Raw genomic sequence first — 16,656 nt, 5'->3', positions numbered from 1 at the left:
TACATCTATGCACGGTATTTAGAATACGCTTAGGTGTGATTGCCTACGTATGTTAATTTTGGCCACCATATATAGAATCAGGCCCTAGTTGGCTATAATTTGAATTTACACGTGCATGTTGCTACTCACTATTCTGTAAAGATGTGTTGTTTGTAAATTGTTTTGTGAAGATCTGAAAAGGGAATGTGGCCATGGGCGTGCCTGGAATTAGCAGGCAGTGTTGCGGAATACAGCAGATCTGCAACTGATTTAGGTAATGGGGGGTTAAACCAGGTTTCAGTTGGTAAAAAAGTTAGGTGTGGATCCTGGCATCAACTGCTATTAGAAACATAGAAACATGACAGCAGATAAAGGCCAAATGACTCATCCAGTCTGCCCATCCTCTGTAACCCCTAATTCTTCCTGTTCCTAAGCGATCCCACATGCTTATCCCATGCCTTTTAAATCTCTGGAACAGTCCTCGACTCCACCACCTCCACCGGGAGGCCATTCCACGCCTCCACCATCCTTTCTGTGAAATAATACTTCCTTAGGTTACTCCTAAGCCTATTCCCTCTTAACTTTGTCAAATGCCCCCTCATTCCAGAGCTCTCCTTCATTTGAAAAAGGCTCTCTTCCTGTACATAAATGCCCTTGAGATATTTAAACGTCTCTATCATGTCTCCTTTCTCCCTCCTCTCTTCCAGCGTATACATGTTGAGGTTCATAAGCCTGTCCCTATAATTTCTGCGTTCCAGACCGCTTACTAATTTCGTAGCCGCCCTCTGGACCGACTCCATTCTGTTTATATCTTTCCGTAGGTGCGGTCTCCAGAACTGTACACAGAACTCCAAATGGGGCCTCATAGGTGCATAAGGGGCTGCCACTGTTTTTAGAGTACAGTGGGGGAAATAAGTATTTGATCCCTTGCTGATTTTGTAAGTTTGCCCACTGACAAAGACATGAGCAGCCCATAATTGAAGGGTAGGTTATTGGTAACAGTGAGAGATAGCACATCACAAATTAAATCCGGAAAATCACATTGTGGAAAGTATATGAATTTATTTGCATTCTGCAGAGGGAAATAAGTATTTGATCCCCCACCAACCAGTAAGAGATCTGGCCCCTACAGACCAGGTAGATGCTCCAAATCAACTCGTTACCTGCATGACAGACAGCTGTCGGCAATGGTCACCTGTATGAAAGACACCTGTCCACAGACTCAGTGAATCAGTCAGACTCTAACCTCTACAAAATGGCCAAGAGCAAGGAGCTGTCTAAGGATGTCAGGGACAAGATCATACACCTGCACAAGGCTGGAATGGGCTACAAAACCATCAGTAAGACGCTGGGCGAGAAGGAGACAACTGTTGGTGCCATAGTAAGAAAATGGAAGAAGTACAAAATGACTGTCAATCGACAAAGATCTGGGGCTCCACGCAAAATCTCACCTCGTGGGGTATCCTTGATCATGAGGAAGGTTAGAAATCAGCCTACAACTACAAGGGGGGAACTTGTCAATGATCTCAAGGCAGCTGGGACCACTGTCACCACGAAAACCATTGGTAACACATTACGACATAACGGATTGCAATCCTGCAGTGCCCGCAAGGTCCCCCTGCTCTGGAAGGCACATGTGACGGCCCGTCTGAAGTTTGCCAGTGAACACCTGGATGATGCCGAGAGTGATTGGGAGAAGGTGCTGTGGTCAGATGAGACAAAAATTGAGCTCTTTGGCATGAACTCAACTTGCCGTGTTTGGAGGAAGAGAAATGCTGCCTATGACCCAAAGAACACCGTCCCCACTGTCAAGCATGGAGGTGGAAATGTTATGTTTTGGGGGTGTTTCTCTGCTAAGGGCACAGGACTACTTCACCGCATCAATGGGAGAATGGATGGGGCCATGTACCGTACAATTCTGAGTGACAACCTCCTTCCCTCCGCCAGGGCCTTAAAAATGGGTCATGGCTGGGTCTTCCAGCACGACAATGACCCAAAACATACAGCCAAGGCAACAAAGGAGTGGCTCAGGAAGAAGCACATTAGGGTCATGGAGTGGCCTAGCCAGTCACCAGACCTTAATCCCATTGAAAACTTATGGAGGGAGCTGAAGCTGCGAGTTGCCAAGCGACAGCCCAGAACTCTTAATGATTTAGAGATGATCTGCAAAGAGGAGTGGACCAAAATTCCTCCTGACATGTGTGCAAACCTCATCATCAACTACAGAAGACGTCTGACCGCTGTGCTTGCCAACAAGGGTTTTGCCACCAAGTATTAGGTCTTGTTTGCCAGAGGGATTAAATACTTATTTCCCTCTGCAGAATGCAAATAAATTCATATACTTTCCACAATGTGATTTTCCGGATTTAATTTGTGATGTGCTATCTCTCACTGTTACCAATAACCTACCCTTCAATTATGGGCTGCTCATGTCTTTGTCAGTGGGCAAACTTACAAAATCAGCAAGGGATCAAATACTTATTTCCCCCACTGTAACTCTTACTGCTCATTTTTTTTCAGCACCGATCTTTTGGTGCCGTAGATAGAATTTGGTTTGACATAAGAAATAAACTGCAATCTGGTCCTACCATACTCAGGGACCCTTTTACAAAGGCACGCCAAAATCTGGTCTGCGGTAGTGCGGACATGTGTATTGGACATGCGCTGGACCATTTCTCCATCGTGTCTGGGAAAAAAGAGGGGTTGGGGGGGCCAGGAAATGGGCATGTGGCAAAATGAAAACCAGTGCATGTCTATTTACAACCTGAGCCCTTAATCCCACCCATTCACTTAGCAGGAAGGGCTCATGCATCACCCATGTGGTAACTGTCCAGTGCGCACCAACTGCTGATTACCACCAGGAACGCCCCAACCCCCCCATGGTAGAAAATAGAAAATAGGTGCAGGCACTAGCTGGGTGGTAATGCTGATTTGACGCATGCTGCACATGCGCAGTCCCTTATGCGCCTATGTAAAAGGGCCCCTCAAATTCCTGGATTTCAGTGTTTAGCGTGCATCTAAAAGGAGCACACGCTAAACACTAGACACACCCACATAATCCTATGGTTGTGTTCAGCGTTTAACATGTGCTAATGTTTACTGCGTGCTAAAAACGCCAGCACGCCCTTAGCACTGCTTCGTAAAAAGGTCCCTTGATTTGTTCCATTTGGTTTCCTTAAAAAAGTAAAAACAAGAGAATGAGACACAGACGAGTATGAGCTGAAATACTCCATTAAACGTTAGCAAAGAATCCCTGCCACTTTTCCTCTGTTCTTCCAATCGCAACGTGACTCATGGTTCCTGGAGGAAACAGAGCAGATTCTACAGCCAGGGTTAATGACTGTTCAGTGCTCTTTTACTGCCTTCGGAAACTGGTCCCAAAAGGTTTTGAAAAGTCAGATAAGTATCCCTGAACCGGAGCTCTAATGATACACAGCTGAAGGAGCAGTGGACCTGTCACTTCCTGGTAAGAGAATACGCCATGAGTAAGTACACGTTGATATTATTGTTTTCGTGAAAATGAAAAAAAAATAATTAATCCTCGGCCAGAAATTTCAATATCAATGTCATCATTTTCTTTCATGAATATTCAAATCAGTTGTTATTCCAGAGAAAGAAATAATGCTTTTGGAAGTTCATCAATTTCATTTTTAAAAGTAAAATCATAAAATTAAACTTTTTATAATTGAGGATGGAATTATTTTATTTATTTTGGGGAGGGTTGCCGGGTTCTTGAAACCTGGATTGGCCGCTGTCGGAGACAGGAAGCTGGGCTTGATGGACCATTGATCTTTTCCCAGTATGGCAGTGCTTATGTTATGCTCTTATATATCACTGTAAGACACTGGAAAATTAGGTTTTGCTGGAGTGGTGAGAGCCGGGAATCTACTTTATATTATTCTTAGATTCTTTGATTGACTTTGCCACTGAGTGAGCGCCTGTAAATTTTAGAAGTATTTTTAACCCATTGACTTAACTGTCTTGTTCACAGCTTCTGGTGGCCCCGAATTAATAGACTGTGTAAACGGGTTTGTTAAGCTGAACACACAAGCCCAGTATAGGAAAAAAAGAGACTGTACTTTTTCTTGTTTTGATGCATTAAGACAAAGAAATCCAGTAAAGTTGTGACATGAAAACTAGAGTCATATCACTTGAACCTCAGGGTATCAAACAATGGGACACATTAAGAGGGTGGGCAGTTGTTTCAGTCTTCTGACCTTTGGAAATGTATCATTTTTTTCATTATGAAACTTCACTAATGCACTTTTGATGGTTTTGCATGTTTCTGGTTAAGTTACTGTGGGGCTCATTTTCAAAGCACTTAGGGGAGGGGTCTTTTTACTAAGGTGTGCTGAAAAATGGCCTGCGGTAGTGTAGACGCGTGCTTTGAGAGCGCGCAGAATTATGTTTCAGCGTACCTACAAAAAATGCCTTTTTAGAACTTTTGCAGAAAATGGACGTGCACCAAAATGAAAATGGCCATGCGTGCATTTTGGGTCTGAGACCTTATCGCAAGCCATTGACCTAGCGGTAATGGTCTACACGCATAAGATAATAAAAAATATTTTTCGGATGAACGTAGCGGACGCGCACCAAAGTTGAAATTACCAGAAGGGCCTCGCTGTAACCGGACAATAACTCCAATTTGGCAAATGTGGGCACATGTATGCACCTATGTGGCTTAGTATTTATTTGCTACATTTGTATCCCACATTTTCCCACCTTTTTGCAGGCTCAATGTGGCTTACATTATATTGCAAAAGATATAGTTATGAACAGAGTAAGAGGTTTGTTCTAATTTAACATATTACTATGTAAGAAGTAAGGAAGATAGGTCTGTAGAATGATTTACATAACACATAATAGAAAGCAGTAAAATATAATGACCAATAATGATAATATGACTAATATAATCAATTCAGAGGGATCAGTAAGTGGTTGGTTAAGATATAGGATAATCAAGTCGTTAAGGAGGATTGCTGTGAAAATACACCTCCATGTATCTTGCAGAACTAATATGGATAAGATCTTCTGATCTCTGATCCTCCACCCTGACCCTCTACACATACACACACACGAACACCAGAATCATAAAATCTCAATCTGTGTCATTAGAGGGTAAATAGATATTTTTGCTTCTCGCTTTTCAGTCTGCTGCTTCCAGGTTCTCAGCTTCAGCCCCTGTCCTCTGCCTCCTCTTTCTAACTTCACTTCGAGGTCTTATATAACACGACCACGTCTTTCAAAAATTCAGATTGCCAGGTATTTGTGACCTGGATTGGCCACTGTTGGAAACAGGATGCTGGGCTTGATGGACCTTTGGTTTTTCCCAGTATGTGAACACTTATGTACTTATATGTACATCTTAAAAGAGACAAACTGGGTAAACAGAAGGAAGCAGTCAAGCCCTTTTATGAGAAACAATTTTATTTGTACAGTGAAGTCTGTTTATATTTATTACATTTAATATACTGCTCCACAGTACAGTACTAAGCAGTTTATAATATCGATAAAATCTTTAAAAAGAATAAGAAAAGTAAAATATTGTCAGATCTGACATCTGTCCCTCGTAAAGGAAGTTGTGATAACTTAGGACCACAGGCAGGATCACTGGAAGAGGAGTCCCAGACTCCTCCAAGCTGCTTAATGGAATCATTTATTTATTTATTTATTTAATTGCATTTGTATCACACATTTTCCCACCTATTTGCGGGCTCAGTGTGGCTTACAATACATTGTAAATAATGGAAATACAGTTTGTTACATTACGATTATGGTTACATTGTGAATAGTTAAGGAAGACAGAGTCAGATCAAACACCTTTGGGGCGTAGAAACTAAAGGATATGACGTTGGGGACTTACTACGCTGATCTAATAATAGCAAGAGAGCGATGGGGTAAACATTTTTTATCTGTGGGTAGATTATTGAATGGGAGAGAGTATGGGGAAGTGGAGTACATGGGTAATATCTTGAGGCGTTGTTATGGTGTATATAGGATTTATATGTTTTGATCCTTGCGGTATGTTTTGTCAAAGAGATAGGTCTTCAGTCGTTTGCGGAAGTCTGTCAACTCATAGATCGCTCTCAGGCCGCGTGGCAGTGCGTTTCAGAGTTGCGTGCTCTTGTAGGAGAAGGTTGATGCATGTAGTACTTTATACTTTATGCCTTTGCACTTAGGGAAGTGGAGGTTGAGGAAAGTTCTGGATGATTTTTTGGCGTTTCTAGGTGGCAGGTCTACCAAGTCAAAACAAAATCAAAAAGGAGGTAAAAACCCTCACGGAACCGTGGGATATAAAACAAAAAGTGAGGAGAGTGGATGAGGATACCAACAATTGTATATTTATTTACTTAAAAATTAAAAAATAACAATGTACATAAAAACGACCCAAGTCAGACATGTATGCAGGGGCTTCACCGTGAATGATTTTGTGCACTAACGTGCATATTTTAAAGGTGACACGTTCCCTGAGTGGGAGCCAGTGTAGTTTCTCGTGTAATGGTGCTGCGCTTTCGTATTTTGGTTTTCCGAAGATGAGTCTGGCTGCTGTATTCTGGGCTGTCTGAAGTTTTCTCATTATTTGTTCTTTGCAGCCTGCGTATAATGAGTTGCAGTAATCTAGATGGCTTAATACGAGTGATTGTACCAGGTTGCGGAAGACAGATCTTGGAAAAAATGGTTTTATTCTTTTCAGCTTCCACATGGCGAAGAACATCTTTTTTGTTGTGTTGTTCGCGTGAGTCTCAAGTGTAAGGTAGCGGTCGATTGTTACTCCAAGGATTTTTAAATTTTCTGAAATTGGCAAGTTTAGTTTAGGTGTGTTGATAGCAGTAAATTTTGTTGTGTTGTATTGGGAGGTTAATATGAGGCATTGAGTTTTTTCTGCGTTCAATTTCAGTCGGAATGCGTCTGCCCAAGTATTCATGATGTGTAGACTTTGGTTGATTTCGTTGGAGATTTCGTTGATGTTTTGTTTAAAAGGAATATATAGTTCAATTTGGAGTTTAACCATCCAAAGTCCTCTGACCACATGACATTTTCCAAGTAGAAAGAAGAAAAGGATTCAGTAATAAGAACAGTAATAACCACTACAAATATTAGCATCATTAATATTATTTTGTTATTAATAGTAATGATACTAATAATCTAATTAGAGTTGTCTAAACTGGAAAATTGAGAGGTAAACTGAATTCCCAGTATCTTGTTGAAGCATTCATTGGTGACTCATTGATCTTGTAATGTTCCCTTTCTTTTCTTTAGTTTTGTATTAATATTTTCCTCATTTCATTGTGTTGTCTCTTTTCTTCCTCTTTCAGTAAACCTTGAGCACATGGGAAATGCAGAGGGGAAACGAAAGTCAGGGCATGGAGTTTATCATCCTGGGGTTCTCGGATTATCCAAACCTTCAGGTACTGCTCTTCATGGTGTTTCTGAGTATCTACCTGGTCACCTTAATGGGAAATCTCACTATTTTGACTCTAATGTGCGTTGATTCACGCCTTCACACACCCATGTACTTCTTCCTCTGCAATCTAGGCATCCTGGATGTCTGTTTCAGTTCCTGCACTATCCCAAAAATGCTCTCAATTTTCCTAATGGACAACAAAAGAATTTCTTTCGTGGGGTGCATGACCCAACTCTATCTGCTGATGTCCTTCAGCAGTGTGGAATTCTTTTTGCTCACTGCCATGGCCTTTGATCGTTATGTGGCCATCTGCAACCCCTTACGCTACTCAGTCATCATGAGCAAGAGAGTCTGCGCCCTGCTCTCTGCCAGTTCTTGGGTTATCGGGTTTTTGGATGCTCTTCCGCACAGTGTGTCCATTTCTTATTCCTCTTTCTGTGGGCACAATATGATTGACCATTTATTCTGTGATTTCCAGACCATGGTGCAACTCTCGTGCAGTGATACCTTTGCTATTAAACTGCTGATGAATACCCTAAATTTGTTTTTGGCCTTGGTGTCCCTCTTCCTCATCCTGACGTCCTACAGCTACATCATTTCTTCCATATTGAAAATGCAGTCCGTGAAAGGAAGGTACAAGGTCTTCTCCACCTGTTCATCCCACCTGACCGTCGTTAGTTTGTACTCAGGAGTAACAGTGTTTGTATATTTGACCCCCATCTCAGAAAGCGCAAAGTCAGTTCACAAACTCTTAGATGCATCCTATAGTACTCTGATCCCCATGTTGAACCCCATTATTTACAGTCTAAGGAACAAAGATATTAAAGCTGCCCTGAAGAAGGGAATGGAGGAGAGAACAGGGGGTTAAGAAATTGGATCAATACATGTAAGAATGTGACACGCAGTAGTGAATGATTTAAAATCGAACTGAAGTAGAATTTCTAGCAATAATGAAGAAGAGGAAGCTGTACGAAAAAAAAGAAAAGAATTCAATGAGTTGAGGTTTCCTGATGTTTCTTCAAATGTATTGATTTCAGAGTTTTCAAAACAATTATGTTATCTCCCTCTTTCCACTGAACACCTCCAGCAATTAAATGATCTATAGCTCTCTGGAAAGTCTTTAATCTTTATTTTTGATACATTTGGCTATTAAAATTTGATGTGTGACAAATAGTGATCTGTTTACCTCCTTTTTTCCATTGTAATGTGTTGTTCATGGATAACGTTGTGGCAGTAGAAGATTGGGGATCAGAAGGGACTGCAGACATGAACAGTTGCATCGTACATCTACCTCAGTAGAACATCAGGAGACCAACAGCAGTGACTTCAGTCAGGGGAGGGTGTATTGGGTTAACAACACTCAAGTAATCAAACCAGTATCAACACAGTTTGTATGTTCAAATCAAAGTACAATCAAACCAATAGTAGATTATGAGACTTCCACGCTGCAGGTCAACCATCTGCTGATTGATTTAGATCAACATAATCTTATACTCAATCTGCATAAAATTAAATTTGGTGGGGACAATATTCATAGGGGTTTAACTGGGCAGGAGAGGCTCTTAACTGGTTAACCCCTGCTGAACCGCCCAAACTCTGATATTTAATGATGTTTAACCAGGATCACCTCTCAATTTCGTCTGTAGCTGGTCATTTTCTCACCTAACCTTCCCACCCACTGGGGCAGGGTGTGGGCAGTGCCACTTCATGGTGTCTGGAAAAAACTGCTAAGGGATTTTCCAAACAAAGGTTGGACTAATATATTTTCAAAGATCAAACAATTGAAAAGAATTTTGAAACTATGTAAAAGGTCCAAACTCTTTACACCATGAGCCTTATTTTTTCGCAAACATTTAATCACAACTTTATCTTCTTCACTAAGGGTCATTTTCCAAAGCTGTGGTAAAAAGTGGCCTATGGTACTTTGGGTACGTCTTTTGGACGCACTGGGCCACTTTTTACCACGACTGTGAAAAAAGCCATTTTTTAATAGGCTGGGAAATGGGTGTGCGCAAAAACTCAAACTAGCGTGTGCCTATTTACGGCCTGAGCCCTTACCCTTAGCCATTGACTTAGTGGTAAGAGCTCATACGCTACCCACATGGTTACCATGTAGGATGCCCTAACATTCCCGTTCTGCCAATTACCACCAGGATCACCCTCCGCAGTAGAAAATGCAAAAATATTTTCTACCACAGGCTTTGGTGCACCCAACTCAGAATTACCGCCAGGCACAGGCACTACTCCAGCGGTGGTGCAGATTTGGCGTGTGCTACCCACGGCTTTGTAAAAGGACCCCTAAACGGAGCTTAATGGTCACTTCCTGAATGATGTCATTTTAAAACCAGCATCATCCAGTCTTTACAGAATCTCTCAGGAAGACCTGTCAATAATAGTAATAATATTTTAAATAATAGTACATTTGTTTTGAGGTTAACTAGAAAACATTTAGGGGAGCTGTTTTTTTCCATGACACCATGTACTTAGCTGGTTAGCAGTAATCTTTGTCCACTAACCGTCTTTGCCAAATATTTAAGTAGATATTCAGTCCATTATCCGGTTAGAACCTGAAAAAGTTAGAAAAGACCCACTCTGAGGCTAGCGCAGGCCACTATTAACACTGCTTAGTGAAAGGACCTCTTAATTTGTGCCTGTCCAGAAACACTGAACATGAAACAGAGATAATGAACATGAAAAACACCTATTTCCTGCAGGCTTGACCTCTCCCTGTGCACACCAGCATCCCTCTGCTCTGTTCACTGCTGTACCACAGTCTTCCACTAGGGGTCATCAGACACCATCCCTCCAAAATCTCACCTTCTCCCCCTCCTAATATCTTGCATTATTGCCTTTGATTTCTGCACCCCAAATAAAAACTTTTATATGCTGAATTTTACCCACTGGGCTTTTAAGAAACAGAGCTGATTTCTGGGGAATGTGATTATTGCATTTAACTACAGAAACATTCTTTCAGAAGGAACTAATGGGAAGGGACCCTGCATTAAAATTGCTGAGGTGCCCTTTTAAAGGGGAAAGGGAAATGGGATTTGATATACTGCCTTTCTGTGGTTTTTGCAACTACATTCAAAGCAGTTTACATAGTATATACAGGTACTTATTTGTATTTGGGGGACAATGGAGGGTTAAGTGATTTGCCCAGAGTCACAAGGAGCTGCAGTGGGAATCGAACTCAGTTCCCCAGGATCAAAGTCCACTGCACTAACCAATAGGCTACTCCTCCACTCATTCCACCAATAAGAGCCAACCTCATCAGTGATGTCACAATGGCTTGATTGCCCAATACTTGGCTCATTTCTGATATTGTGATGTCATAAGGGAAAGGGGGAAAAGGAATTGAGACTTGATATACCGCCTTTCTGAGGTTTTTGGAACTACATTCAAAGTGGTTTTTATTTGTACCTGGGGCAATGGAGGGTTAAGTGACTTGCCCAGAGTCACAAGGAGCTGCAGTGGGAATTGAACTCAGTTCCCCAGCATCAAAGTCCACTGCACTAGCGACTAGGCTACTCCTCCACTTCTCTACTCCTCCCCAAAGGCGTGGGAGGGTTAACACACGGGTAGCGCATGCCTAATCAGCACTACAGCCGGGGTAGCACGTTCGCCCGACAGTACTTCCAATTTTGGCACACTCAATCCCACAGTAGAAAATAATTTTCTACTTTCTACTGCGGAAGGCGTTCCCGGCAATGCCTCTACTTTGGCGCATGCTGCATGGTTACTGCATGGGTAGCACTTGAGCCCTCACCACTAGGTCAGTGGGTGGAAGTCAGGGCTCAGACCGTAAGTAGGCGCACACCAGTTTTAATATTAGCGCAGGCCCATTTCTTGGCCCATTAAAAAAATTAGCCTTTTCCCCAGTCATGGTAAAAAATGGCCCAGCTTGCACCTGAAAGACACAACCCACATTACCTCAGGCCACGTTTTATCTCGCTTTCTAAAAGGACCCCTGAATTATTTCCACATCATATTTGTCCCGCTCTAAATTACTTTCCTTTAGTTTCCAAAAAATTAAAATAAAATTAGACAAAAGAATAACACAGAAAAGCTGAGATGAAAAACTCCATTAAAAGTTAGCAAGGAATCCCTGACTATTTCATACTCCCTGTGGCTTTGCCTCTGCTCTTCCATTTGCAAAACAACACAACAGTCCCTGGAGGAAACAGAGCAGATTCTACAGCCAGGGCTAGTGGCTCTTCATTGCTCTTTCATCACCTTCAGAAACGGGTTCCAAAAGGGTCTGAAAACTCATTTAAGTATCCCTGAGCCCGAGCTCTACAGGTACCTTGGTGTAGGAGAAAAGAGCTGGTCGTTGACATGTAAAAGGAAGCAATGCCATTATGTAAGTGTATTGAGTTTGATTTTGAATTTTCTTGGCCAAAGATTAATCATTTTTGTTGTATATTTTCAAAGAGACAACATTGAACCAATCTCATGTTTTTATGGAATACTGAAATCAGTAGTTTTTCCAGAGAAAGAAATGGTCAGTGTTTTTGGAAGTTCCTTAATTCCATTTTCTCATTTTGTTTAGGGCTCTGTTTACTGAGGTACTACTACTACTACTATTTAGCATTTCTATAGCGCTACAAGGCGTATACAGTGCTGCACAAACATAGAAGAAAGACAGGCCCTGCTCAAAGAGCTTACAATCTAATAGACAAAAAATAAATAAAGTAATCAAATCAATTAATGTGAACGGGAAGGAAGAGAGGAGGGTAGGTGGAGGCGAGTGGTTACAAGTGGTTACGAGTCAAAAGCAATGTTAAAGAGGTGGGCTTTCAGTCTAGATTTAAAGGTGGCCAAGGATAGGGCAAGACGTAGGGGCTCAGGAAGTTTATTCCAGGCGTAGGGTGCAGCGAGACAGAAGGCGCAAAGTCTGGAGTTGGCAGTAGTGGAGAAGAGAACAGATAAGAAGGATTTATCCATGGAGCGGAGTGCACAGGAAGGGGTGTAGGGAAGGACGAGTGTGGAGAGATACTGGGGAGCAGCAGAGTGAACACATTTATAGGTTAGTAGAAGAAGTTTGAACAGGATGCGAAAACGGATAGGGAGCCAGTGAAGGGTCTTGAGGAGAGGGGTAGTATGAGTAAAGCGACCCTGGCGGAAGATGAGACGGGCAGCAGAGTTTTGAACCGACTGGAGAGGGGAGAGGTGACTAAGTGGGAGGCCAGCGAGAAGCAGATTGCAGTAGTCTAAACGAGAGGTGACAAGGGTGTTGATGAGGGTTTTGGTAAATAAATCAAACATGTACGCTACCATTTTTAGTGCGCTAATGCCAGAGACACCCATTGGAATATATGGGTGTCTCTAGCATTAGCACTTGCTAAAACCTACACACCTACAGCATGGGCCCTTAGGTTTTTCAAAAGTTAAATCATAAATTGGAACTTTTTGCTACTGAAGGTCAGAGGGTCACAAAATAGTTGGAATTACTTATTGCTGGAAGTCACTAGAAAAGTGAAGTTTTGCTGGAATGCTGTGAGCTGGGAATCTACCTTGGGTTATTCTTAGATACAGAACAGGTAAGAGCATTTTGAAGACCAGGACTCTGCAACCGATTCCTCATCTGAAGCTTCTCTGTTAAAGTAATGATGACGATAACTTGTCACACAGAACCAAGGCTTATTTCCTATAATACCAGTACCACTTTGAGTTGAAAACTATTTCATAGTCTATTGATTACTGTCCTGTCCTTAATTGTTGAGTTTCTCTGTTGAAACCAACACAGACGAAAATCTTCTGGTGGCCACAAACTAGACTGAACAAACAGTTGTGTTAAACTGAATAGACAAATAACAATACAAAGTATGGCATAATTACTACTTACAATCTCAACAGAATATGTAATAGACTTGGGGAAATGAACTTGGGGAAAATCCACTATTTCTGGGATAAGCAGTGTAAAATGTTTTGTACATTTTTGGGATCTTGCCGGGTATTTGTGACCTGGATTGGCCACTGTTGGAAACAGGATGCTGGGCTCGGTGGACTTTTGGTCTTTCCCAGTATGGCAATACTTACGTACTTATGTAATATTTTTATTGACAATGAAGGGTAAAGCAAAGATGGAACATATCGATAGGTAAGAGAGTAAAGAGAAAGTAAGGTGACTAATTTAAAGAAAGTTGCACTTGAAGTCAGAGAGATGGTTAACTATTATCCCAGCTAGGGTAGGAGTGGATATTTCCTATAGTTATTTGAATATTTTTACTGCTGTAATTGTCTATTGCCCATGTTTGATTTATTCTTACTATATAACGCCTTGAGTGAATTCCTTCAAAAAGGCAGTAAATAAATCCTAATAAATGAATAAACAAAGAAACAATGGGACAGCATAGAAGGTTAGGCTGTTCTTTCATTCTTTCAATGAGAAACATTTCCTAAGCCGGGAAGGATGGTCCAGTGTAAATTTGATTAGTAATTTAGGGCCCTGTTTAGTAAGATGTACTGTAGGCATTCTGACATACCTTAGTACCCTCTAAGACACCCATTATGTTCCTGTGGATGGTCTTAGGGCCCCTTTTACATAGACACTTTACTGTTTTTAGTTCATGCTAAACATAAGCACGTGCTAGAAGCTAGAGATGCCCCTATATTCCTATGGGTGACTCTAGCGTTTAACACACACTAATAATTAGCCTGCTCTAAAAACGCTAGTGTGTCTTTGTTTAGTCACATTGAGCATGTTTGATTTCTGAATACACAATATATTAAGAATACATTAATATAATGAAAATTAAAAATTTATAAAGAGTGAAAAGGTTTTTTTCTAATTAAAGAACAATTTGTTGTTGATCCCTAGATCATGTGAATGTGTTATTGCATAAATATTGATCATATAAATATGGTTTATGTTTAATAAAATTTGCTCATTTTACAGTTTTATTGTAAAATAAGGATTATATCGAATACCCAGTGTCTTACTGAAGCGTTAAGATGTTGTAAAGCTCCCTTTCTTCAATCTGGATCTGTGTAATAAGAATTCCTGATTGCGCTGTGTTGTCTCTTTTCTTCCTCCCTCAGCAATGTATGAGTATCAGGGACATGCAGAGGAGAAACCAAACCCAGGTCACGGAGTTTATCATCCTGGGGTTCTCGGATTATCCAGACCTTCAGATTCTGCTCTTCATGGTGTTTCTGTGTATCTATCTGGTCACCTTAATGGGGAATCTCACTATTTTGACACTAATGTGCGTTGATTCACGCCTCCACACACCCATGTACTTCTTCCTCAGCAATCTAGGCATCTTGGATGTCTGTTTAACTTCCTGCACTCTCCCAAAAATGCTCTCAATTTACTTAATGGACGACAATAGAATTTCTTTTGTGGGATGCATGACACAACTCTATCTGCTTATGTCCTTCACCAGTGTTGAATTCTTTTTGCTCACTGCCATGGCTTTTGACCGTTACATGGCCATCTGCAACCCCTTACGCTACTCAGTCATTATGAACAAGAGAGTCTGCAGCCTACTCTGTACCAGTTCCTGGGTTATCGGGTTCTTGGATGTTCTTCCGCACAGTGTGTCCATTTCTTATTCCTCTTTCTGTGGGCACAATATGGTTGACCATTTATTTTGTGATTTCCAGACCATGGTGCAACTCTCGTGCAGTGATACCTCTGCTATTAAACTGCTGATGACTACCCTAAATTTGTCTCTGGGCATGGGGTCCCTTGTCCTCATTCTGACGTCCTACAGCTACATCATTTCTTCCATAGTTAGAATGCAGTCCATGAAAGAAAGGTACAAAGTCTTCTCCACCTGTTCATCACACCTGACCGTCGTTAGTTTGTACACTGCGGCAGCACTGTTTGTGTATGTGATCCCCACCTCAGAGAGCACAAGGTCAGTTCACAAACTCTTAGATACATCATACAGTACACTGATCCCCATGTTGAACCCCATCATTTACAGCCTGAGGAACAAAGATATTAAAGCTGCCCTGAAGAAGGGAATGGAGGGCAGAACAGGGGGTTAAGAAATTTGATCAATACATGTAAGAATGTGACACATAGCGGTGAATGATTTAAAGTCAAGGTGAAGTAGAATTTATTGTATTAATTAAGAAGAAGAAGCTATACAAAAAAATGAGAATTCACTGAGATGAGATTTCCTGATGTTTCTTCAAATGTATTGATTTCAGAGTTTTCAAAACAATTTATTATCTCCATCTTTCCACTAAACACCTCCAGCAATTAAATGATCTGTAGCTCTCTGGAAAGTCTTTAATCTTTATTTTTGATACGTTTGGCTATTAAAATTTGATGTGTGACAAATAGTGGTCTGTTTACCTCCTTTTTCCCATTGTAATGTGTTGTTCATGGATAATGTTGTGGCAGTAGAAGATTGGGGATCAGAAGGGACTGCAGACATGAACAGTTGCATCGTAGACCTACCTCAGTAGAACATCAGGAGACCAACAGCAGTGACTTCAGTCAGGGGAGGGTGTATTGAGTTAACAACATTCAGTAATCAAACCAGTAACAACACAGTTTGTATGTTCGATTATGAGGCTGTTACGCTGCAGGTCAGCCTTCTGCTGATCGATTTAGAGCAACATAATCTTATACTCAATCTGCATAAAATTAAATTTGGTGTGGACAATATTCATAGGGGTTAAACCCTGCTGATCCGGCCAAACTCTGATATTTAATGATGGTTAACCAGGATTACCTCTGAATATCAGCTGTAGCTGGTAATTTTCTCACCTAACCCACCCCACCCAACCCACCCACTGGGGCAGAGTGAGGACAGTGCCACTACATGGTGTCTGTTAGGAAAATCCCTTAGCAGTTTTTTCCAAAGGTTGGACTAATATATTTTCAAAGCTCAAACAATTGCAAATTATTTTGAAGCTGTGTAAAAGGTCCAAACTCTTTCCGCCATGAGCTTTATTTTGTCACAAACATTTAATCTCAGCTTTATCGTCTTCACTAAAGGGTCATTTTCCAAAGCTGTGGTGAAAAGTGGCTTGCGGTACTTTGGGTACGTCTTTTGGATGCTCACTGGACCACTTTTTACCATGACTGTGAAAAAAGCCATTTTTTAATAGGCTGGGAAATGGGTGTGCGCAAAACTTCAAACTAGCGTGTGCATATTTACGGCCTGAGTCCTTACCCTCAGCCATTGACTTAGTGGTAAGAGCTCATACGCTACCCACACAGTAACCATACAGCACACGCCAACATGGCCACGCTGCTGAATACCACCGAGAACACACCTTGCAGTAGAAAATAGAAAAATATTTTCTAC

The 16,656-nt window shown here is 41.3% G+C and overlaps 2 protein-coding genes across 2 annotated transcripts; both read left to right on the top strand.

Annotated features, from left to right (window-relative positions):
• The first annotated feature begins 7,343 nt into the window (after window positions 1-7,343).
• Window positions 7,344-8,252, top strand: LOC115457381 (olfactory receptor 5A2-like). Its single transcript, XM_030186800.1, has one exon. It carries the CDS (start codon window positions 7,344-7,346, stop codon window positions 8,250-8,252), a length of 909 nt encoding a protein of 302 aa, XP_030042660.1.
• A 6,194-nt stretch (window positions 8,253-14,446) lies between these two features.
• LOC115457380 (olfactory receptor 5V1-like) lies at window positions 14,447-15,382 on the top strand. The gene has a single exon (XM_030186799.1). It carries the CDS (start codon window positions 14,447-14,449, stop codon window positions 15,380-15,382), a length of 936 nt encoding a protein of 311 aa, XP_030042659.1.
• The last annotated feature ends 1,274 nt before the right edge of the window (window positions 15,383-16,656 follow it).

This window comes from Microcaecilia unicolor, chromosome 14 (assembly GCF_901765095.1).
Source record: "Microcaecilia unicolor chromosome 14, aMicUni1.1, whole genome shotgun sequence".
Classification (NCBI taxonomy): Eukaryota; Metazoa; Chordata; class Amphibia; order Gymnophiona; family Siphonopidae; genus Microcaecilia; species Microcaecilia unicolor.
The sequence above is the reverse complement of the archived record's forward strand: the minus strand, read 5'-3'. Positions and strand labels throughout refer to the sequence as shown.

Excerpts from the sequence above, each read along its gene's own strand:
- LOC115457381 (XM_030186800.1), top strand. The coding sequence starts at position 7,344 with ATGGAGTTTATCATCCTGGGGTTCTCGGATTATCCAAACCTTCAGGTA.
- LOC115457380 (XM_030186799.1), top strand. The coding sequence starts at position 14,447 with ATGCAGAGGAGAAACCAAACCCAGGTCACGGAGTTTATCATCCTGGGG.